The 21,202-nt window shown below is 41.6% G+C and overlaps 5 protein-coding genes across 5 annotated transcripts; 2 read left to right on the top strand and 3 right to left on the bottom strand.

Annotated features, from left to right (window-relative positions):
- Positions 1-3,795: 3,795 nt before the first annotated feature.
- On the bottom strand, positions 3,796-4,169 carry GGTG_09266 (hypothetical protein; the record flags this gene model as incomplete). Its single annotated transcript, XM_009227110.1, has 1 exon — positions 3,796-4,169. A coding segment is annotated over one exon (348 nt), but the record flags the coding sequence as incomplete, so codon positions are not given.
- An 887-nt stretch (positions 4,170-5,056) lies between these two features.
- On the bottom strand, positions 5,057-5,794 carry GGTG_09265 (hypothetical protein; the record flags this gene model as incomplete). The annotated part of the gene is made up of 1 exon (XM_009227109.1): positions 5,057-5,794. One exon carries the CDS (start codon positions 5,792-5,794, stop codon positions 5,057-5,059), a length of 738 nt encoding a protein of 245 aa, XP_009225373.1.
- Positions 5,795-6,334: 540 nt separating this feature from the next.
- Positions 6,335-7,663, top strand: GGTG_09264 (hypothetical protein; the record flags this gene model as incomplete). The annotated part of the gene is made up of 3 exons (XM_009227108.1): positions 6,335-6,589; positions 6,628-6,818; positions 7,027-7,663. The coding sequence occupies 3 exons, from the start codon at positions 6,335-6,337 to the stop codon at positions 7,661-7,663; spliced, it is 1,083 nt and encodes a 360-aa protein (XP_009225372.1).
- A 575-nt stretch (positions 7,664-8,238) lies between these two features.
- On the bottom strand, positions 8,239-10,171 carry GGTG_09263 (hypothetical protein; the record flags this gene model as incomplete). The annotated part of the gene is made up of 4 exons (XM_009227107.1): positions 8,239-8,948; positions 9,733-9,789; positions 9,922-10,033; positions 10,167-10,171. The coding sequence occupies 4 exons, from the start codon at positions 10,169-10,171 to the stop codon at positions 8,382-8,384; spliced, it is 741 nt and encodes a 246-aa protein (XP_009225371.1). The 3' UTR covers positions 8,239-8,381.
- Positions 10,172-15,599: 5,428 nt separating this feature from the next.
- On the top strand, positions 15,600-15,815 carry GGTG_09262 (hypothetical protein; the record flags this gene model as incomplete). Its single annotated transcript, XM_009227106.1, has 1 exon — positions 15,600-15,815. A coding segment is annotated over one exon (216 nt), but the record flags the coding sequence as incomplete, so codon positions are not given.
- Between the last annotated feature and the right edge of the window lie 5,387 nt (positions 15,816-21,202).

Here is a 21,202-nt window from a genome sequence, read left to right as displayed (position 1 = left end):
AATGTCCCAAAACAAAGTGGACGCGATCCTTAATTAAAAAGCATTTAAATAACTAAAAAAATATTAATCGCTGGTTAAATTCGCCAACTTTTACCGACGCTTTATTGCAGGATTTTCCAAAATCGTTAAACTTTTAACAATAGCCAATGCCTTTTTAAAAAAGGATTAAATATGGATAGCAAAAATGCAAACCGTTTTCGAAGCTTTAAAATAAGCATTTACTTCGTTACTTATTTTGCGGCATTTTAACTTTACGCTATAAGCAATTATAAAAACCGATGCTTTCGATTTTGCTTTGGCCGCAATATTATCCTAACGCAACCTTATCGACGGTAAGCTTTATTTTATAGCTTTTTATTCCCGTAAAATAATATTAACAAAAATTAATTACGAAATTTACAACAAAAAATTATTTGCTATCGTAAATAATTTTAGCAAATAAAAGCATTATTTCGAAAAGGCATAGCATAGGATTAAAATTTTTACGGATTACCAAAATTTGGTTTATTTTATTACGGCCAAAGTTTTTAACCGAAAATAAGCAAAATGGGCTTAATAGCTTTTAAATTATTGGTTCCTAATTATATACCGCCCAAGCAAACAAAACGAAAAAGCCGACGTACTTTCCAAATTCGAATAATACAAGCTTAAAAAAGGGGGGAGTAAAAACCAGCCAATTACAACAGTTTTTTAAAAAAAATATTTTAATTTTTCCTTACAAGCACTTTTATTCCTTTTAGCTTTGGCAAAATTGTACAGCATCCCAACCATGCGCTGGGATTAAACATTTACAAATAGGATTAAACAAACCGCCATATTCAATACTAAATACCAAAAGCACTTAAAAATTCCCCATAAAAAGGAAAAAGTTAGCGACGGGCTTTTGTACCATTGCAATAAATTGTAAGTCCTAGCATAGTTGGAATTTAAGCGCAAAATCCTAAAATTCGAACATAACATTAAAATTGCCGGATACATAGGCATAAACAAAACCTTCGAATTAATTACCCGCTACTTTTAATGGTTTAGCATCGAAAAGGACGTTCGAAATTACGTAAAAAGCTATTTGGAATGCTAACGCAATAAAACGCCCAAATACGCTTTTTTCGAATTGCTCCAGCCCATAAAATTGTATTACCGCTTTTGGAATATTATCGCTATAAATTTTATTACCGACCTACCCAATAACCAAAATTGCGATTTTATTTGGGTTATAATAAACCCGTTTATTAAAATGGGCCATTTCGTCCCTTTAAAAAAAGGACAAAAAAAAACGGATAACCTTATTCGCATTTTTGCTTAAAAATATTAAAAATTTTACGAAATTCCGTTAAATATTATTTTAAACCAAAACTTACGGTTTACCGCGCATTTGTAGCAAGATTTTTTTAGCTTCGTAAAAATTAAACCCCGAATAAGCACCGCTTTTTACCCGCAAATAAACGGGCAAACGGAACGATTTAACCAAAGCTTCGAAATTTATTTACGGTCTTTTATTAATTATAAAATGTTTAATTAAGTAAATTTATTGCTAATGGCAAAATTTGCTTACAATAATATTTCGTTAGCAAATATTTTAATTTCCCCATTTTTTATTAATTATAAATTCGAACTAGCCGTATACAACCCTTTAAAGCTAAAGCGTACAAAACTTTATCCCGTTAACAAATTTTATTTTTATTAAATGCACGGCATTTACAATAAAATTAAACAATATTTCGACGCCGTTTAAAAACGAATAAAAAAATAAGCGGATAAAAAATAACAAACCCTGCCCGTTTTTACGGAAAAACAATACGTTATATTAAACGCTAAAAATATTAAAACCCGGCGCTTTATTAAAAAGTTTAATTTTAAGCTTTTCGGCCTTTTTTAAATTACTAAAATTATTTTTTTTTTAACCGTTCGATTTGCGCTTTTATTATTATGGAAAATCCATTTTATTTTTTACGCTTTTTTAATCGAACCGTATCGGGCCGGCATTTAAATACGGCCCGACCCAAAGCAAATTTTAAAAAACGTACCATTTTTATTGGACGTATTTAAAATAAAAAAGGTTAAAAATTCCCGTTAAAAAAATAACTTAATACAATATTTTGTTAAATGGCTAAACTTTAACAAAAAGGATAAAATAATATAAAAGCTATAAAAAAATTTTAAAAGCAAAGCGGCAAAAAAAAAGTTAAAAATTTTTACCGCCGGTATCCCCAAAAGGCCCGAAATACCCGTATTTAAAGCCCGAAACGTACCTTTAAAAAAAAGGGGATTGTATTATACGGGGATTAAATTAATAACCCAAAAAGGCCGAACGAACGGCCAATAAAACGAATTACAAAACAACGATAAAAAACTGGGCGTTGGTTGGGCCGGCTGGAAGGGTTACAAAAACCCCGCATGCATTACGCGCCCGGCCGAAAGGGAGTTTGTTCCTTTCGACCCAAGTACGTATCTTTCTTGTGCGCCCAAATAGCTTATATAAGGAAGGCTTATCTTTCGAAGTCCTTGCCGGAAATTCTGCTTCTTTAAGCATTTTTTAAAGGCCTTGAGAAATTATTAATATATTGGGCACTCCCCAAGCCGATCCCAGATCCCCTTGTAACAGCCGCCAACCCCGGCGGGCCGCGCGCGTCCCCGCCGCTTTTTGGCGTCTTTTCCAGCATCCCGAAGCGCTATAGTTCCGTCATTTTTGCGCGCTCGTATCGCCGCCGGAGCCGCGTTAGCACGCAGGTCTGCTCGTAGCGGTAGCGGTTGCCGGCGCCGAACGGGAAAAGCGGGTGCTGTACGTGCTTGGGGCCCAAATTGTTATTGCTGCATGCGTTGTTGGTGCCGTTGGTATTGCCGGGCTTGCTGGGAGCTCCCAAACCGGGGCATCGATATGCCTTTTGCGCAGCCTTTTCCAACAAACAATCCAATAAAACACACCTTTTGTAAATTTTGCGCAAAGTATTTAGGCGGTGCTTATTTTTAGGCTTTTGCAAGCACGTTTTGCAAAAAACACCTTTTTCAAACGTGCAAATGCAAGCGCAACCGTTTCTTACGCATTCGAAATGCTGCTTTAGATGGCTTTTTTACAGCTAAAGCACTTTAAAAACACAAAATTAACGGGCTTTTTAAAAAAATTCGGAAAGGTTGCTTTAATTACGGGACGGGGGGAATTGTTAGCCGAAAGGATAGTGTTTGTTTGATTTTAATTGCTTCATACGTTGAAAGGCCCGTGGTTGGAGCCATTGGCCAAGCTAACATTCGGGCTCCCTGTACTCCACCACTGTATTGTCTGGTCAGAAAAAGACTGCGAAACTTATCAACGGCAGGGCCTCGAGCACGGGCTGTGGCAGATCTGCCGACTTGCCTTTGTCTATGTCTAGCATGCCTGCGTCGAATCGCCACGTTAGCCTCGCGCGGGTTTGGGATTGGTGTCCTTGCCACTTGCTAGCCATAAATGCCGCGAACCCACCAGCACCTTGCAGAAGCATCTGGGCTAGCCGTTCTCGCCCGGTAAGCCCCTTGGAGTGGGGCCATACAAGCATCGTCGAACTATTGCTCGAACGAGGAGCCCATGTGAATCTTCAAGGCGGCCTTTACGGCCGTGCTTCGAATGCGGCGCTACTCCACGAGCAGGAAGACACCGTCAAGTTGCTTCTCGCAAACGGGCAATCATGCCAGACGGAGGAGACGAGGTCAGCGAAAGCGATCGGGGAGCTACGTGATTCCTAACCGGTTTCTGTCTTATTTCTCATTTCTTTCCAACCAGATACATCTAGCCACATATCATTTTATGACCCCTCCGGGCACTTGCAAGAAACCCACACATGCCCACGTGTTCACACAAAGCCCTGAGCAGTCCGACTTGGCGGCCGGGCTCCACTTGATGAAGTTGGCGACGGTGATGCGGAACTGTTTTGCGATGGAGTTGCAGTTCTGGCCCTTTGTGACCAGGTGGAAGGCCTTGCAGTCCTTGACCATGCCGGTCTGTATCGGCTTCGGCGCCGACGCGCCGTTGCCCTTGGTTGTGGTGATGGTGGCGGTCGTGCCGCCCCGGCGCCGACGCAGATCCAAACATTAACCCACATGCCGCTGTAGTCATCCTTTACGGCCTTGTTCCACGTGAAGAGCTGGGAGGCACTGAGGCCGTGTTTGCGCACATCACCGCAGCTCTCGCCAGAGAACACAAAGGTACCTCTAGCTATCGGAAACATGAAAGCGGAGGAGCGTGTAAGTCGAGCCTGGAATTTTGCCTGGTCGGTAGCGTCGGTAAAGCGGGAAAAGCATTCCACATTTGCTATGGCTGTAGGAGTGATGGGACGTTCGGTCTCGTCCCTGCGAGGCCTCCAGCTGCTACCTTTGAAGTTTCGGCTGTTATGGCCGCGTACGGGACCGATGGCAAGGCCCGAAATAGACGATGAATTTTCATATGGTAGAGCCTATCCGGGCAGGACGATGGACCAAGCAGCGCCCCCGCGTCGGCGCCGCACGTGTCCACCGGGAACCGCACAAAGTTGAGCCGCTGCTGCGTGTGCAGGGCCACCGTGACGCGCGCGAGACGGCCGATCGTGTGGTCCTGCGACCTGTGGCTCCGCGGGCGCGCCCAGTGTTCTAGGCAGGTGCCCTTGTGCGCGACGTATTAGTAGAGAAAGTCGCTGCGCTCCGATGAGGAGAGCGGCCGGATTATAGAGCTCAGCAGGGCCCGCCAGTCCGCCATAGTGCTAGCTTCTTGCTGTGATGCTGCCATTTCCGACTCTGGGGAGATGGGCCGCGTTGCCGGGCTCTTGTAGTCGTACGCTGCCATCATCTCGGCCGTGGCGCGAAGTTGGCGCTGGCAATTGGGATGACTGACCAAGAGGTCTAGGGCGGATATAAAGGACGGTTGTTTGAGGTTGTGCACCCCCGGGTCGTTCAGTAGGGCCCGGCGATAACGGCGTGCGGAGCGCACCAGTTCCAGCGGGGGTCTACTCGCTCACGTAGGCCTGGCGTAGTCTTGAAAGGCGGAGGCGCGGAGCTCGCGCCACGGTAGGAATCGCAAGCTTTCCAGCGCGCATCGGCCATCGCTGTTCAAATCCTAGGATTCCACGGCGCTGAGGAAGACCAGCAGCGGGCTGACGAGGCGGTCCGTATGCAAAGCGCTCTCCCTCAACGGCACGCACACATTGATATCCGCACCTCGGTCCAGCAGCACCTGCACTGTCTGCGCCAGGGTGTCCCGGCCCTCCTCGCCAACGATCGTAATACCGGCCATGGCGTGTGCCGCGACGCCGAGCGGCACGTGAAGGGGCAAGCGCGGCTTACTCGGAAGCTCGGCGGCCGGGGGTCCGCCAATATGCGCGCCGCGGTCGAGCAGCAGCCGGCCAAGATCTGGAAACCCCAAGAGCACGGCGAAGGACAGCGGCGATATGGTCGTGCCCGCGCCGTCGAGGCAGCAGCGGCTGGGGTTAACGCCGGCGTCCAGCAGCGCCCGCGCAAAGGCGAAATATTCCTTAGGCGAGGGCCCACGACTCAGCCGGTGGCCGGTCCAGCCCCGCATCAGCTCCAGAAGGGCCTCGTCACACCGGTCCTGGTCGAGCTGGCGAGCCAGCCGGGTCTTCGCGCCCGCGCCCGCGAGGAGCAGGCGCAGCGGCGCAGGAGCGTCGGGCCCTTGGGTGGCGAGCCTAATAAGCGCGCAAATCGACGCCACCGAGGTGCCCGGCTGGTCGAGGCGCGCACTGAGCTCGATCAGGTATCCAAAGGCCTCGACCTGGCCGCGCTTGGCCGCCAGCTGGATCTGGCGTAGCGCCTTTAATGGGATAGCGGTCTCGTCCATAGGCGATAGGTTATGATTGCAGCAGTGTGTGCTTAAGTTATTTCACCGGAGCAGTGTCGCCCTCGGGATATTAACGTAGGTCTGCTTTTGGGCGTGAAAAGGTGGCATCTATAGCAGTTCGCTGGAAACAGTGCAAACTATCACACAATAATGTGCGTGGTTCGTATTCAGCCTCGGTTAACGCCAAAAATGGCGGAAAAGAGCGAAAGACTTGCAGATTGGTACCTGCATGGATCCTATCTTGCTCTTGCGAAAGCGCACATCCACACCTTTATTTAGTTCCCATCTCTCCGCATGTGCAGAAAATGGCAAGGCTGTCCGATTTTCGGCTTCAAGCTAGCCAGTCGGGGCAACGGGGCTCCATATGCACATTCCTAAATGACCGGAACAAATCCAAGGTCGGCAAGGGGCTCTGCACCGATACCACTGGGTACATCTCCAATGCAAAAATCGGTAAAATCATTAACGAAAAAAAGTCAGCCATTGTAACCTGGCACATACAGATTCCGACTCGGACATGGTTATTTACGATTCCACCGAATGGGCGGCTTACCTGACCACAAAACCAAAGCCAACCGCAGGGATATCTTGGAGTTCTGGGGGTTTGAGGGCACCGTCGACTGCACCTTGGACCTTCAATCCTTTACCGACAAGGACTGGCGCAGGCCCGAGCTTGAGGGCAGGGATGAAGGCGAGGAGAAGCCTAACGCTTTAGCACATTGCAAAGACGACCCGTTCGAGACCGTGGAGCACGTGGCCGGTTACCTGGGCCCCGTCCCGGAGCACTGCGTGCCCGTCTATATGGCCGAGATGCTTGCGCGGGACATAAACAGGCCATGGACGAGTACAATAACCTCATCAAGGACGGGTACAGCCGCAAGTTCGGCATGTACGCCGACGCCGTCGCCCGGAGCGGCAACAAGGCGGCGCGCGGCTTCAAGTGCAAAAACGGGAACAAGTACTTTGATTTTAGCGTTATATTGCAAATGTCGTGCTGCAAAAACTGCTTGCACTATTGCCCGGGGTAGGAGACCGACAAGTGCCGCTGTTTTAGCGATAAATATTACGGCAGCCAGACCGTTGGCTGTAACAAGCCGCCGCACCCACCTTAAACTTGCAGGAGCGAGCCCGTCCGGTTCAACGTGTTACCGAATTGCGCGCCCGATTACTCCAAACGCGCCGGCAAGGAGCCCGTAACGGGCCACATGCGGTCCATCGACTGGAATCCCAAGGAGAGCAGGCGCAAGCAGTTTTGGGCCGACCTCTTTCGCCAGCTTCGGCATCAAAAACATTACGTGGGAGGACGTCGAGCGCCAGGTGTACAACCCCCCGCGGGACGAGAACTGCCGCAACTTAAACTGCTACTGGAACTTTCCCGTCACCGACTATAGCAGGGACAACGAGCTAAACCCCAAGGACGTGGTCGAAAAGGCTTACAAGGAACAGCAGGGTTTCGTCCAGAACCCGCTTAAAGCCGTTGGGCAGATGCAGGAGAATACGTATACGGTTTTGGCCATTAACTTTGTCAACGCCGTATCCGTATCCGCCTTTATGGTACGGGAAGCCGTGGGCTCCATAAACAAAATTTCGGATATGGTCGACAAGTGGGAAAAGAACCGGCGCAAAATACCATCCTTTTCTTTTTTAGCGCCATTTTTTTTTCGTTCCCGTACTGGGCCAACCGGCCGGTATTACCGCAAGCCTGGCCAATATAGCCGCATCCCGGCCATAATCGGCGCCGCGGCCGAAACCGCTATCGGCATATACTCGGTTATCGATAGCGAGGGTAACGACCCTATGGCCATTTTCGGGCTCGTGCCGGCCCTTACCGGCTACCTTCGACGCCGCCCAAGATTTGCGCGCCGTTAGCCGTGCACGAAACATGGACAGGCTCGAGATCAAAAAGATGGGTAAGGGCTTCGGCGGCAGGATGGGGCCTATCAAAAAGATCTCGCCGCCATCGTGCAGCATTAGGCCTAAACGCAGCGTGTTTCCCATCAGCGCGCTGCCCGTGAGCGGCGCGATTAACTTGAGCCCGTTTGGGCCGCTGTCACTGAGAAGTCGGAGGTTACGGAAGCGAACAGGATAGCAAAATGGAGAAGTCGCGGGCTATCGTCGTGCACTACAAATGGCCGGGTTATTACAATGCATAATGCATTTTAATGCCGTATATATCCTGTTTTTGGAAATGGTATGGTTAGTAATATAAAATAAGCTTTTACGCATTTTCTAGCATTTCCAAATATACATGTTCCATTTTACTATTACTTACTTTGCGTACTTACTGTTACGCAACCGTTACAATGCCGCCGAACCTAAACGGGCTAGCGTTAAACCCATTAATTATTAACCCATTTTAAATACTTTAGCCAATTATCCATATTAACGCTAAGCACTTTATCCAACACTTTAATGCCGCGGATTTCGGTGCGTTAAAAAACGAACCCAATTTTCATTTCGCTTACGAACTTGCCCAAGCCCGCGTTAACAAATTTAAACTCCCCCCAAAAATTGCCACAATCGACCTCGCCCTTGCCCGTCTCGACCCCGCGCTAGTAAAGCATGTACTTAATGGGGACGGCCGGCTTTACACCTTCCTCCTCCTCCTCCCGTCCGCGCCGACGCAGGAACAGGTCCGGGCCCTGGTATACGCCCCGCCTGCACCTCCGCCCCGCCTGCACCTCCGCCCCGGCGGCCCCCCGTCCAGCGCGCGGCTGCACGCCCGGATAGCGTCGCGGTCCGTGCCGATAAGCATTAGGCCCTTGAGCACGCCAAAGTCGAAGGACGCTACGTAGACGCCCGCTGCGTCGCGCGCCGGCGCCACCCGCAGCCACATGTCGCCCGTCACGTCGGGCCACCCGGCCCGCAGCGCGTCGCTCATCACCTCGTACACGCCCGCGATCGACGCGGCCGATGGGGTGCTGCTGTTGACCTGCGTTGCTGCTGCCGCTGCTGCTGTAGCGGGACGCTTCTGCACCCTGTCGTCGCCCGACTTTTGCCGCCCGAGGGCCGCGCGCGCTGTGTCTGTCGGGACGGTTTTGTTGGCACCGCTGCCGCTTCCGGAGGCGGGGGTCAGGGCATCGCGCGGCCCGCGCGTAGAGGGCGATGCGCGGGTGGCGCCAGGGCGCGTTCGGTCGAGCGAGGTCGTGTGCGGCTAGCCAGGTGTGGAGGTGGCGCCCGACCCCGTAGTGGAAGTTATTGCGTGTATGTTTTTGTGGCGACTGGCGGATCGTGCCCTCTAGAATGTCAACTTGATGTTCTGGAACAGCTGTGCTAATGCCGTATCATTCGTCCTCGCTACCAGCACCAGCTGGGCCGCTTTTACTGGGGTTCGAGCGCGAAACAGAAGCACGGATCTATCTCAAGCCATCGCACCGGGATCACTGACGCGTCACGCCATCACGTGGCAGGATCCCAGATCTTCAAGACAAGACCAGCAAGAGCCGTTCTCCACCAGCCCTTGCTTTAGTAGTGATCCATGTAAACGTCAAGTTCGCCGCAACCGCCCGATCGACGCATATACGCTCGATGTCTGACATGCGGCATTGATTCAGATACTGGAAGACGGCTGGCTCATTCATGCGACGGTAGTCGCCTACAATCCCGACAACGCCAGGACTGGTGGAACATTATCTGGCATGATGGTTGCAGAGCGTATGTGTTCTGGCAGGGGGCGACCAGACCGAAAGAAGCCATCTCAGACTAAAGCCGGAAAGGTGTCTCTTTTCGTGTAAGCAAAATGCTAGTCGGAAAGGGGGTGGATACCACGGAAAACGAAGATCTGTTCCCGAACCTGCCGGAAAGCTCGATACAGGGCAACGCGACCAAGAGCTAGCCATTATTCCAAGAAGACATGCTGGGCATAAAGATATCTGTGTAGTCTCCAATCCTACTTTGCTGGTAACATTGCTTATTCCGCGCCCACAGCCGTCACTTACCAGGACATCCACTTCGGCTTTCTCCAGGCCGGCTTGCGGTAACAGGCCAGGGGTTGTCTATCGCGTCTTGCAGATGCGCCCAACAGTGCGGCGCCTGTCACTCCTCAGCTGGGCTGTGGGATTTCTAGACAAGCTGGTTGCCACCCCCTAGGGCTTAGAGTCAACCTGTGAGCCGCTGAGCCGACACACAGGCCGCCTATTCCAACGTGCCGACCTCGCCCTCTCGTCCCACCGGCATCGCCCATCCCACACGCGACCTTGGCCGCACTCACCAGACGCCGCGCTGCAGCCAAGGAGCCCCCTATCAGCATCTCTCGCCGCAACGGCGCGACCAACAGCTACTCGTCTCCTTTGACCGCCCAGCCCGAAAGCCTACCGCCGGTTTGCCACGCGCCTTGAGCCCTCGACTGCCGCTCGTCGCGTGAAGCACGCACGGCATTGTCACCCACACCCTTTTGCGCAAACTCCAAGTGGCCGCTCGAACGAATTTGCCAACGACAGCACCAGCGCGCCGGCGTGCCGCGACGTGGTTAGGACGCTGCTCGGGCGACGGATAGGCATGCTAGCGGGAAGGAAAGGAAAAGGCGGCGCTGCGGTCGCCAACCTTTAAATAAGCCACGTATCGATAGCAAAGAACACAAGCATTCCGCGTAAGGCACAAGTTTTTAACCAAGTACCCGGTACAAAAAACACGACGGAAGCTTATGTAAAAACATTATTTCCATTTTTGCGGGTAAAAAAAAACTTTAGGTTGCTTAATTATCCCGCGTATTATTACGTAATAATCTTTTAACCCGTTGCCCACGCAAGCTCGAACTGCTCGTAAGCTTTTGCCATTTGTTTAGCATTTTTTTTCCATTCCCAAATTATATAAAAAACGGATTTTAAATTTTTTCCGAAAAAGCCAATAAATGCGCTATTAATTCGTAAGCCTTTAAATATTCCGCTAACATTTTTTTAAATATTCGATATATTCGCTCCTTAATGCCAATTTTACAAAGGCTAAGTAAAAAGCGTGCTTATTAAATCCCGGCTTATAAAGCGTTGCCGCGTACAATATAATCGCTACGATGTATAGCTAGGAAAGCGCACCCAAAGAAATTATATGGGCGCAAATTGTTACGAAATTCCCTTCCCAATGCAAAAGCAGGTCGGTAAGTAAGGTAGGTGTTAGTTAAGTGCGCTTCGCGCTTATTAACGGATAGGAAGGGTTTGCTCACGCAACGTTACCTTCCAACGCTCCATGTTAACCCAGTCCATTCTGAACTGCGCAGCATTGCAGCGGCCGTACAAAGCAAAATACGGATAAGGTTGCTTTTTACGCGCGATTTAAAAGGTCCGGTTACTTATGGTTTTACGAAAAGGCATATTTTGCAATAGTATTTCCAAAAACGCAGCCAATGCCATAATATTTGCCACCACGACCGTAAAAATATGGGTTAGCCGCTGCAAATTATTGTTAATAAAATTGCCGCTATTTAAAAAGTGCAAAATAAGGTTAACAACGGCTTAAAAAGCAAAATTCCGAATTAATCCTTTTTTTTTTTTAAAAAACGGAACGTACCAAAAAGCCCGGTAAAACCTTCGAATTGCAATGCATGTTCCGCTACCTTTTCCGCTTTCGAAATTACCAATTTTAAGGTTTAATTGGGTGTTAATTCCGTAATTAAATGGGCATAAGTTTTAAACGAGCATTAACGTTAAAATTGGCTATCGTTCACCCGTTGCGATTGGATTTTTTTTAATCGGTAACGCGTAATAAAAACAAAGCATACGTTAAATGCCTTTTCGCTATAACTTATTTGCCCGTTTATTATTGCTTTAAGCATAAATCCAACGATTCCACCGGTTGGAAGTCCCGTTAGCAAACAATTTATATTTTCGTCGGATGGTAAAATTTCGTTGCTAAATGGGCAATTGCCATATGTAATTATATCGTGCTCGTGCACCCCGCCGGTTAATAGCTGCCAGGTTAAGCCATAAGTGCACCAATTGCTATTAAAAGCCCTGCTGCCCAAAAGCAGCAACGTTTCTCTTCAAAGGGTTATTAAGGTTAGCTGGTTCGAATTTTTCTAATTGTCGAATGCTTGCTTCCCGCGAAGTACTTACGCTGCGCCTTTTCCCCCAATTTCTTTGCGCATACACATCGTATAAACATTTCGTAAATGCTTTAATATAAAGCAATGCTTAAAAATATTGGATTGCGTTGCATACCAATTAAAATAAACCAGGATTAATTTTAAAAGGAAAGTATAACGGTTTGCAAGCATGTAAGCAAATTTGCGCAAGCATACGATATATTTAGGGTTGGGATTGCTACATCCCCAATGCTTTAATTCGATTTAAAAAGTATGGTATTATATTAAATGCAAGTAAAGGTTCGGAAAGCGGCGAATAATAAAAACATATTACAGCTTCCGCACCGCCGAAATTAAAATGCGGGCTATGCACCGGCTCGGTATATCGGTTTTTTTCGGGGCCTTCCCATAATTTATTGGGGTGCGTTGCTTTAAGCACATGCTGTAAAAAAATGTTAACCCTTTTCGGTTAAGCTAATACGCCAACATAACGGGTAAAAAGCTAAGGGACAAAAAGGAAGCGGACGTGGATGGGCTTTAAACGGGGGGTTGGGTCGTAAAATAAGAAAAAAATTGGAATATAAAAAAATAACGCAATAAAAAGGTAAATCAGGAAAGCATTACCAAAAATGGTAATCCATAATCCTTTAAACATGCCGGTTTGTACCCGTAATACAAGCCTAATATTTCGTGCTTACGGCAATGGATAGTTTTGGTTGTTGTAAAAGGTTTTTTAAAGCCGTAAACGCGCGAAGGGTTTATCCAGCTATCCCGCGCGGGCGTGCAACGATTTGGATATCGGGATTTTTGTTTAGCACAACCACCAACGAACCCTTTGTAGGAACATTTTGGGCGGGGTAATGCATCCGCGGCCAATAATAACCGGGGTTACAATAAGTATCGTATTGGCAATGCGCACATTCCAATGTCCTTCGCGAACACAAAACGCCGGTTAAGCTAATCCGGGAAACGCCCCGACCAATTAGCCTGGCTGGGAGCCGCTAGCCGCATGTTAATGCAATGCAAAAGGCTTGCTAGCCCCAAAAGCTTGCTCGTTTTGGGGGAACATTACGGCGGCGCATGGTTATTTTTAAACAATGGAAACAATTAAAAAAAGGCATTTCGCACGTAAATATTAATGCTTTTTTATTTTTTTACAAGCCATTAACTTATAAAGCAAATCGATAACGCCGCGTTTATGGCCATATAATATAATATAGCTTATTACACCCAAATTACATTGCGGGGCAGTTTAAACCGCGGCGGTAAGCAAGCACTTGCAAGCGAAGCTAACGCGCGAAATAACGTTTGTATTGCAAGCTTTTTGGGCGTATTCGGGCACAACGGCAACGTTGGCAACGTACGTTTTCGTAAATTCGCCGCAAAATTTTTAAATTTTTTTCGAAGCGGCCGGCCGTTAAAGTAAAGCGCATAGCGCGCAAGCAATTATTGGCGTTGCAATTTTAAAATTTGCAACGGGGTTTATTCGTTATTTTAATAATAAAAGCGCCGCGTTCGATAATATTAATAAAAATAAATTCGGATTTAAAGTAAATGTAATTAATTTAATTACCGTTAAATTGTACCGCGCCGCCGCCGGGTTTGTTATCGTTTTTGGGGTAAATGTTTAAAAAAGCGATTTTGCATACGGTACCGCCAATAAAGTTTTACAAAATTAACGATACGTTATATACGCGCAAACCGCTGGTATAGCTGCTTTGGTACGAAAAGCCGTTAATAACGTATTGGTTATGGTTAATACCGCGTTATAAAAAGTTATAAAAGGCAAAGGTTAATTATATTTTTTTAAATTAATTGCAAATTTATGTACGCAATATGGTTTTATTTAAATAATTTTATACAAATTAATATTTTTGGGGTTTTTAAAGTTACAAATATTTTAAATGTAAGTAACGGGGTATTGGTTAAAGCCCGGGCCGGTAATTTTATCGTACTTATTATATTTATTATCCATAAATAAATACTTTTGGTTATTAAAATCCAATATTTAGCTTTAGTAAATATAAAAAAAGCATTTGTATAAAATGCGCGAAATAATTTTAAACGCGGTTTTATCGATTACGTTATAAATGGTAAAAGTATTTTTATTATATTCGTAATAAATATTTTTGCTAACGTATTTAATATACGGGCCGCAATAAATAAAGCATTGCGCGTTATAAATGTATTGGTTTAAAGGTTGCAAATAATTTGTTTAAAATTAAAAAGGGGTTTAAAATCGAAAAAAATTAAACTTTTGGCGCAATTGCTGGTACGGGAACGGGCGCCGATAGCAACGCCGTACTTAGCTTTTTCGTTGGAAAAAACGTTATAGCTAGCGCCGATAAGCAAATTGGTAAAGTGGCCGGTTAAATTTAAAATGCTAAAAGTTTTAAAAGCTTTAGCGTTAATAACGGTTAGTAATTGTTACAGTTAAGCCTTTGCTCCTAAGGTAAAGCACCAAAGGAGTACTAAACAGTAGCACGTAACTTAACAATTGGGGGGATTTACAAAGTAATTTGGGTGCGGTTTAAATGCTTGCTCCAAAAATTACTTAAAAACTAATTTAAATTAATTAATGCCGGAGCTTTAATTAAAAACTATTTAAAACAGTAAAAAATCCTTCCTTTTTATACCTTTTTACCAAACCATGTTATATAGCTTAATCCAAGTAATTTTGCCTTTCCACTTGGAATCGGCGAAATTACTTGTGGTTGGGGGTAATTTTGTTTTTCCAATAGGGATCCTTTAAATTACCCAAATCACGTGCCAATGCGGGGTAAGCTTTTTGTCCCTTCCTTTTCGGGCTTTGCTTCCTTTTTGGCCATTTGGTGTAGTTATTAATTATAACAGTAATTTGGTTATATTAAAAATTTGCATTTCGTAACCGTTTTATTTATTATTAATAAATATGTAATATTTATAGCCGCGGATTTTGCGTTAAAATAAAATTTTATTTAAAATATTAAATAAAAGCAAAAAACCGGCGTAACGCATTTTGCCGGTAAATAAAATTTCGATAAATAATGCGCTTTAAAATAAACCGGCGGCAATAAATTTGCGGTTTAATACGGGGTTAAACCAACCCCAAATGGAGCTTTTAACTTTGCCAGCAACGTTACCCCGCGGGGAGCCAATGGCCGCGTGGGGCAAGAAATTGTAAAGGTTTGTATTTTTGCACTTAAACGTATAAAATGTTACAACCAATAACCATACCAAATGGCCAGGAAGGAAGCAAAGCCCGAAAAGGAAGGATTAAAAAGCTTACCCCGCACTAGCACGTAATTTAGGTAATTTAAAGGATCCTTATTGGGAAAACAAAATTACCCCCAACCACAAATAATTTCGCCGGTTCCAAATGGAAAAGCAAAATTACCTGGATTAAGCCATATAGCATGGCTTGGTAAAAGGGTATAAAAAGAAAGGGTTTTTTACTGTTTTAAATAGTTTTTAATAAATGCATTAGTATTAATTAATTTAAATTAGCTTTTAAATACCTTTTGGAGCAAGCATTTAAACCAATATCTTAAAACCTAGTAATTCCTTTTGTTAACCCCAATTTATAATTATTGCTTAGTACTTTTTAAATGCTTTACTTTAAAAGCAAAAGCTTAATTGTAAGTTGTAGTACGTGCGGCAAAACCGGATACAATGCGCGTACTTATTAAAAAAAGTAAAAACGTTCGATATAACGTAATCCATTAATAAACGATATATATTAATAAGCAATACACGAATTGCAAAAACGCAATACGTTTTTTTTTGCTTCCAATTTTTTTACTAATAAATATGGCAAACCAAAGCAACGAAAGCCAATTAATTTTTGCTTTCCAAACTTTGCGGTCGAACCCAAAACTAAGCATTTGGGCCGCCGCTAAAATTTATTCGGTTGCGTTCGTTACTTTCGCCAAACGAAAGCGCGGCCGGCCTATTCGATGTAATACCATTCCCAAATTACGGAAATTAACGGAATTAAAAAAAAAGCGCTTATTAAATATATATTTAAATTAAATTTTCGCGCGTTTTTTTCCCGGCTTTTTGGTATTAAAAATATAACCAATTAATTATTCGCCGAACGTAACGTAAATGCCGTTAGCAAATGCTAGGTTAAAAAATTCGTTAACGCTATTTAAAATTTGGTACGCGTTAAATTTAAAAATATAATTATTAAAAAGCTAAATGCAAAAATTCCAAGTTCGTTTTTATTTAATTTAATTTTATACGGAATATTGTAATTAAATATGGCATTTTAAATAATAACATTTATAATTTTAACGAACCCGGCTTTTTTATAAGCATAATTGCCGCCGTTATAATTATTACAATATCGAAAAGTTGTAATAAAGCAAAATTAATTTAATTTAACAATTAAAAATAAATTACAATTATTTAAAGTATTAACGTAATTTATTACCGAATTAAATACATTACCAAATCGAACACATTACCAAATTAAATACCAAACCTTAACTTCCAATTAATTAACGCGCATTTTAATTTAATAACGCCAGCAATTCATTTAAATTATTTGGAATTATATACATTAAACATTTTTACTTTTTCCTAACAAATGCGCGCATTATATCCGGTTTTGCCACAAATGCTACATCGCTAACGAATTGTTGTTGCCCTTTTTTATTAACCTTTATAATTGCGCATTTTTTACTGTAATTGCTTATCCAGTTTTTCCTGGTTTAAAGCATTTTGTATTTTTTTAACAATATGTAACCTTTTTTATTAAATACGTATTTTTTGGGCTTTTTAACGTTTGCTTAATATTTCGTTCGCTTTGCGTAACAAAGCAATTTTAACTTTAAAAAAAGCTATTTAATGCATTATTAAATTCGTTTTTTTTGCAAGCTGGTTTATAACCGTTAGCATGGGTAACAAAAAGTTACTTTAATAATTAAAAATTCGAATTTTAATATATTTAAATTGCAAAATTGCGTTTTTAATTATTTAAAGCGTTTTTAAAATCCAAAGTTTGGGGTTATTTAAAAGCGTTTTCGGGGAAATTAAAATTTGTAACTTTATATTTAACTTTTTTAAAACCGAATTTAAATTAAAAAAAGCAAAACCAGCTTTTCGAAAGCTTTTTTAAATGTTTTTTTCGGTTATAAAATTACAAAATGCCGTTTTAAACGCCGAAAAGAAATTAATTTTAATTATGTGGTTAATGTATAATTTTATTAAATTTTTTATTTATTAACCGTACTTTTTTTTAACGGGTTAAAGCATTTAACGTTAAGCAATTAAAAAAAGTAAAACGAATGCAAAAGCATGCAAAGCGTAATAATATTATATTTTTAGTAATAAAGTTTGAAATTTATTAAATAGTAACTTTTATAACCGTTTAGCATTAGCAAACGATAAAACCCTTTTTACGGGTTGCAATATACTTGTTAAAATGTTAAATTTATTTTAAACCGAATTTATTTGTAATTTACCCGTTAGCATTTGTTGCAATAACTTAATTGCGTAAAAAATTAATTTTGAAATATTAATTAACTAAATAATATTGCTTTTTAACGATAATAAAAAAAAATTGCTTAACCGTAACAATTAACGTAATTTATTACCGAATTAAATATATTACCGAATCGAACAATTTTAAACGCAATGCGTTTTATTAATTTCCCATTTATACATTTTAATACAAACGCAATGGATTTGTTATTTAAAAAATTTAAAGTAATCCTTGCTTTTAAAGCAATAAAAATAATTTAAAGCTTAGCATTTATATTGCAACAAAATTTTACAATATTTTCATTTTTACATTAAACGATTAACGTTGCGGCCGATTTATTTAATGCAATAGCAAGCCCAATTTTTGGAAATTAACGGAATTTAAAAAGGAAGCGCTTGTTAAGTACATATTTAAATTGGATTTTTGCGCATTCCTTTCCCGGCATTTTAATGTTAAAAATATAATTAATTAATTATTTGGTAAACGCAATGCGGGCGCCATTAGCAAATATTGGGTTAAAAAGTTCGTTAAACGCCGTTTAAAATTTAATACGCGCTAAATTTAAAAATACGATTATTAAAAGGCTAAATGCGAAAATCCCAAGCTTGTTTTTGCTTGGTTCGATTTTATGCGGAATATTATAATTAAATGTGGCATTTTGGATAACGATATTTACAATTTCGACGAAACCGGCTTTTTTATAAATATAATTGCCGCCGTTATGGTTATTACAATATCGAAAAGCCGTAATAAAGCAAAGTTGGTTTAATTTAATAACCGGAAATGGGTTATAATTATTTAAAAGGTTAATTATTGCGGTTAAGCAATTCCTTTTTTTATTATTGTTAAAAAGCAATATTATTTGGCCAATTAATATTTAAAAATTAACTTTTTACGCAATTAAATTATTTTAACAAATGTTAATAAATAAATTACGAACGAGCTTGGTTTAAAATAAACTTAACATTTTAATAAGCACATTGCATTGCGTACAAAAGGTTTATATCGTTTGTTAATGCTAAACGGTTACGAAAGTTATTATTTAACGGATTTCGAAATTTATTGCTAAAAATACAATATTATTACGCTTTGCATGCTTTTGCATTCGTTTTATTTTTTTTAACCGTTTAACGTTAAATGCTTTAACCCGTTAAAAAAAGCGTATAATTAATAAATCGAAAAATTAATAAAATTATACGTTAATTACGTAATTAAAATCGAATTCCTTTCGGCATTTAAAGCGGCATTTTTTAATTTTATAACCGAAAAAAAACATTTAAAAAAGCTTTCGAAAAGCTGGTTTTGCTTTTTTTAATTTAAATTCGGTTTTAAAAAAGTTAAATATAAAGTTACAAATTTTAATTTCCCCGAAAACGCTTTTAAATAACCCCAAACTTTGGATTTTAAAAACGCTTTAAATAATTAAAAACGCAATTTTGCAATTTAAATATATTAAAATTCGAATTTTTAATTATTAAAATAACTTTTTGTTACCCATGCTAACGGTTATAAACCAGCTTGCAAAAAAACGAATTCGATAATGCATTAAATAACCCTTTTTAAAGCCAAAATTGCTTTATTCCGCAAAACGAATAAAGTATTAAGCAAACGCTGAAAAGCCCAAAAAAATACGTATTTAATAAAAAAGGTTATATATTATTAAAAAAGTACGAATTGCTTTAAACCAAAAGGAATTGGATAAGCAATTACAGTAAAAAATGCGCAATTATGGAAATTAATAAAGGAAAGCAATAACAATTTGTTAGCAATGTAGCATTTGCGGCAAAACCGGATACAATGCGCGCATTTATTAAAAAAAAGTAAAAACGTTTAATGTAAATAATTCCGAATAATTTAAATGGATTTACAACGTTATTGGGTTAGCATGCGAATTAATTAACCGGAAGTTAAATTTGGGTATATCGCTTATTAATGTATATCGCTTACTAATGTATATCGCTTACTAATGTATATCGCTTACTAATGTATATCGCTTACTAATGTATATCGCTTACTAATGAATTACGTTATACTTTTTTTAAACCTTTTTGCAACATTTTAAAATGGAAATAATATATATTTAAATAAATACGTACCTTTAAATTAATATTATTTTATCCTTTTTTTAACCGCGGAAATATAAATTACAAAATAATAACCACCGTTATTAACCTTAATACAATTAAATAAAAAATATTTATACCTTTTTGCTTAATAACGGCGCTAATAATTTGCATTTTTTAACGTTAATTACATTAAATTTCCAAATATGCAAAAAAGCAATTTGTAAAATGCAAATTTGCTTATAAAAAAAAATACCGTTCCGCCGAATCCGCTTATAATTATGCTAAAACCAAAAGCGTTAATATAAAGCTTTTTAAGCAAAAGCTTTGTAATTATTATTACGGCGCCGGAAAACGTAAGCTTTAAAAAAAAGCAAAGCAAAGCAACGGCAACGGCGAAAACGATAAAGTTAAGCACGAACCAAAACACCAGCTCCAAAGCGATGCACGCAACCAGGTAAAGCGAAATGCAAAAACGCTCGCCGAACCGGTCGGTTACAAAGCCTAGCAAAGCGCGGCCCAGCGCTATACCCGCCCAAAAGCCCGAACCGGATATTCCCGTATCGTACAGCGAAGCATTTCGGATATGGAGCATAAAGGTAACGATCCAGCCACCGAAGCCGATTGCAAAAAAAAAGGGATTAGCAATTAATTGGCACAGGACTTAGTATAAGCCGCGCTTAATGTTAACTTAATTAACCAAAGGAAACAAGCTAAGCTAAAATGGTCGCGTACCTTCGATACCCATATAAAAGAAAAAGAATAAGTAAGTCGACCCACCCCGAATTGGGCCACCCCCTATCTTGGGCCACCCTACAGAACCTTTTCGTTTCCGGCACCCGCTAACAAAAGTAAAGCTATCGCGATCTTTTTTTATTCAATCCAAGCCGCAAATATATCATTTTAAAGCTTTTAATTATGGCTTCCAAACATTTTAAAAAAGATATCCAGCAAGCCGTTTTAACCGTCGGAAATGGCGTCCCAATCCGGCACGCCGCGAAAAAGTACGGTATTCCGAAATTAACTTTGCAACACCGGTTGCAAAGCCGTTTTTTACCTAAAGTCGCCCACCAACATAAACAACGTTTCTTTGTACGTAAAAAAAATTACCTAGCTAGTTGGATCCGCTTGCAATCAAATTTCGGCTTCTTACCAACCCACAAAAAAATCCGGTATTTCGCTTCCGTCCTTTTCGATTTAACCGGCAATTCCCAGCCCTTAAGCAAACGCTAAATTTACCGCTTTTTTAAAAAATATCCGGACTTTGCTACCCAAAGGTCCAAATTTATGGAATTAACGCGCGTTAACGGGGCTATTACAAAAATAATAAGCTTTTGGTTTCAAAAGTTGCAGCATTTTAAGGTCCGAAATATTAAACAAGGTAACCGTTTTAATATTAACGAAATAAGCTTTATAAAAGGTTTAAAAACCAACGATTTCGTTATTGGCCGCAAAGGGATACGGCCTTTGCAACGGAAAAGCCCAGGATTGCGTGCCTGGATTTCCATAGTTAAATGCATTTCCGGCACCGGCGTTACCCTTAATCCCTTTATCATTTTCAAAAGAAAATCCGTACAATAACAATGGTTTTTTACAAAAAAAAGGCTTTGGAAAAATTGGAAATTCCATGCAACAAATAACGGCTAGATAATTAACGATACGGCGTTATTTTGGCTTTCGGAAATCTTTATTCCGGCCGTTTGCCCGGTCCGGAAAAACGCCCGCAAAAAAGCCAGATTGTTAATACTTAACGGTTACGAATCCCACGTTACGCCCGAATTTATAGCCGCCTGCCTTAATAACAACATTTACTTATTATATTTACTTCCTTACACTTTTTACATTTTCCAACCGTTGGATTT

The sequence above is a fragment of the Gaeumannomyces tritici genome (genome assembly GCF_000145635.1).
Source record: "Gaeumannomyces tritici R3-111a-1 unplaced genomic scaffold supercont2.5, whole genome shotgun sequence".
Taxonomy (NCBI): Eukaryota; Fungi; Ascomycota; class Sordariomycetes; order Magnaporthales; family Magnaporthaceae; genus Gaeumannomyces; species Gaeumannomyces tritici.
This window is presented reverse-complemented; position numbering and strand designations above follow the sequence as displayed.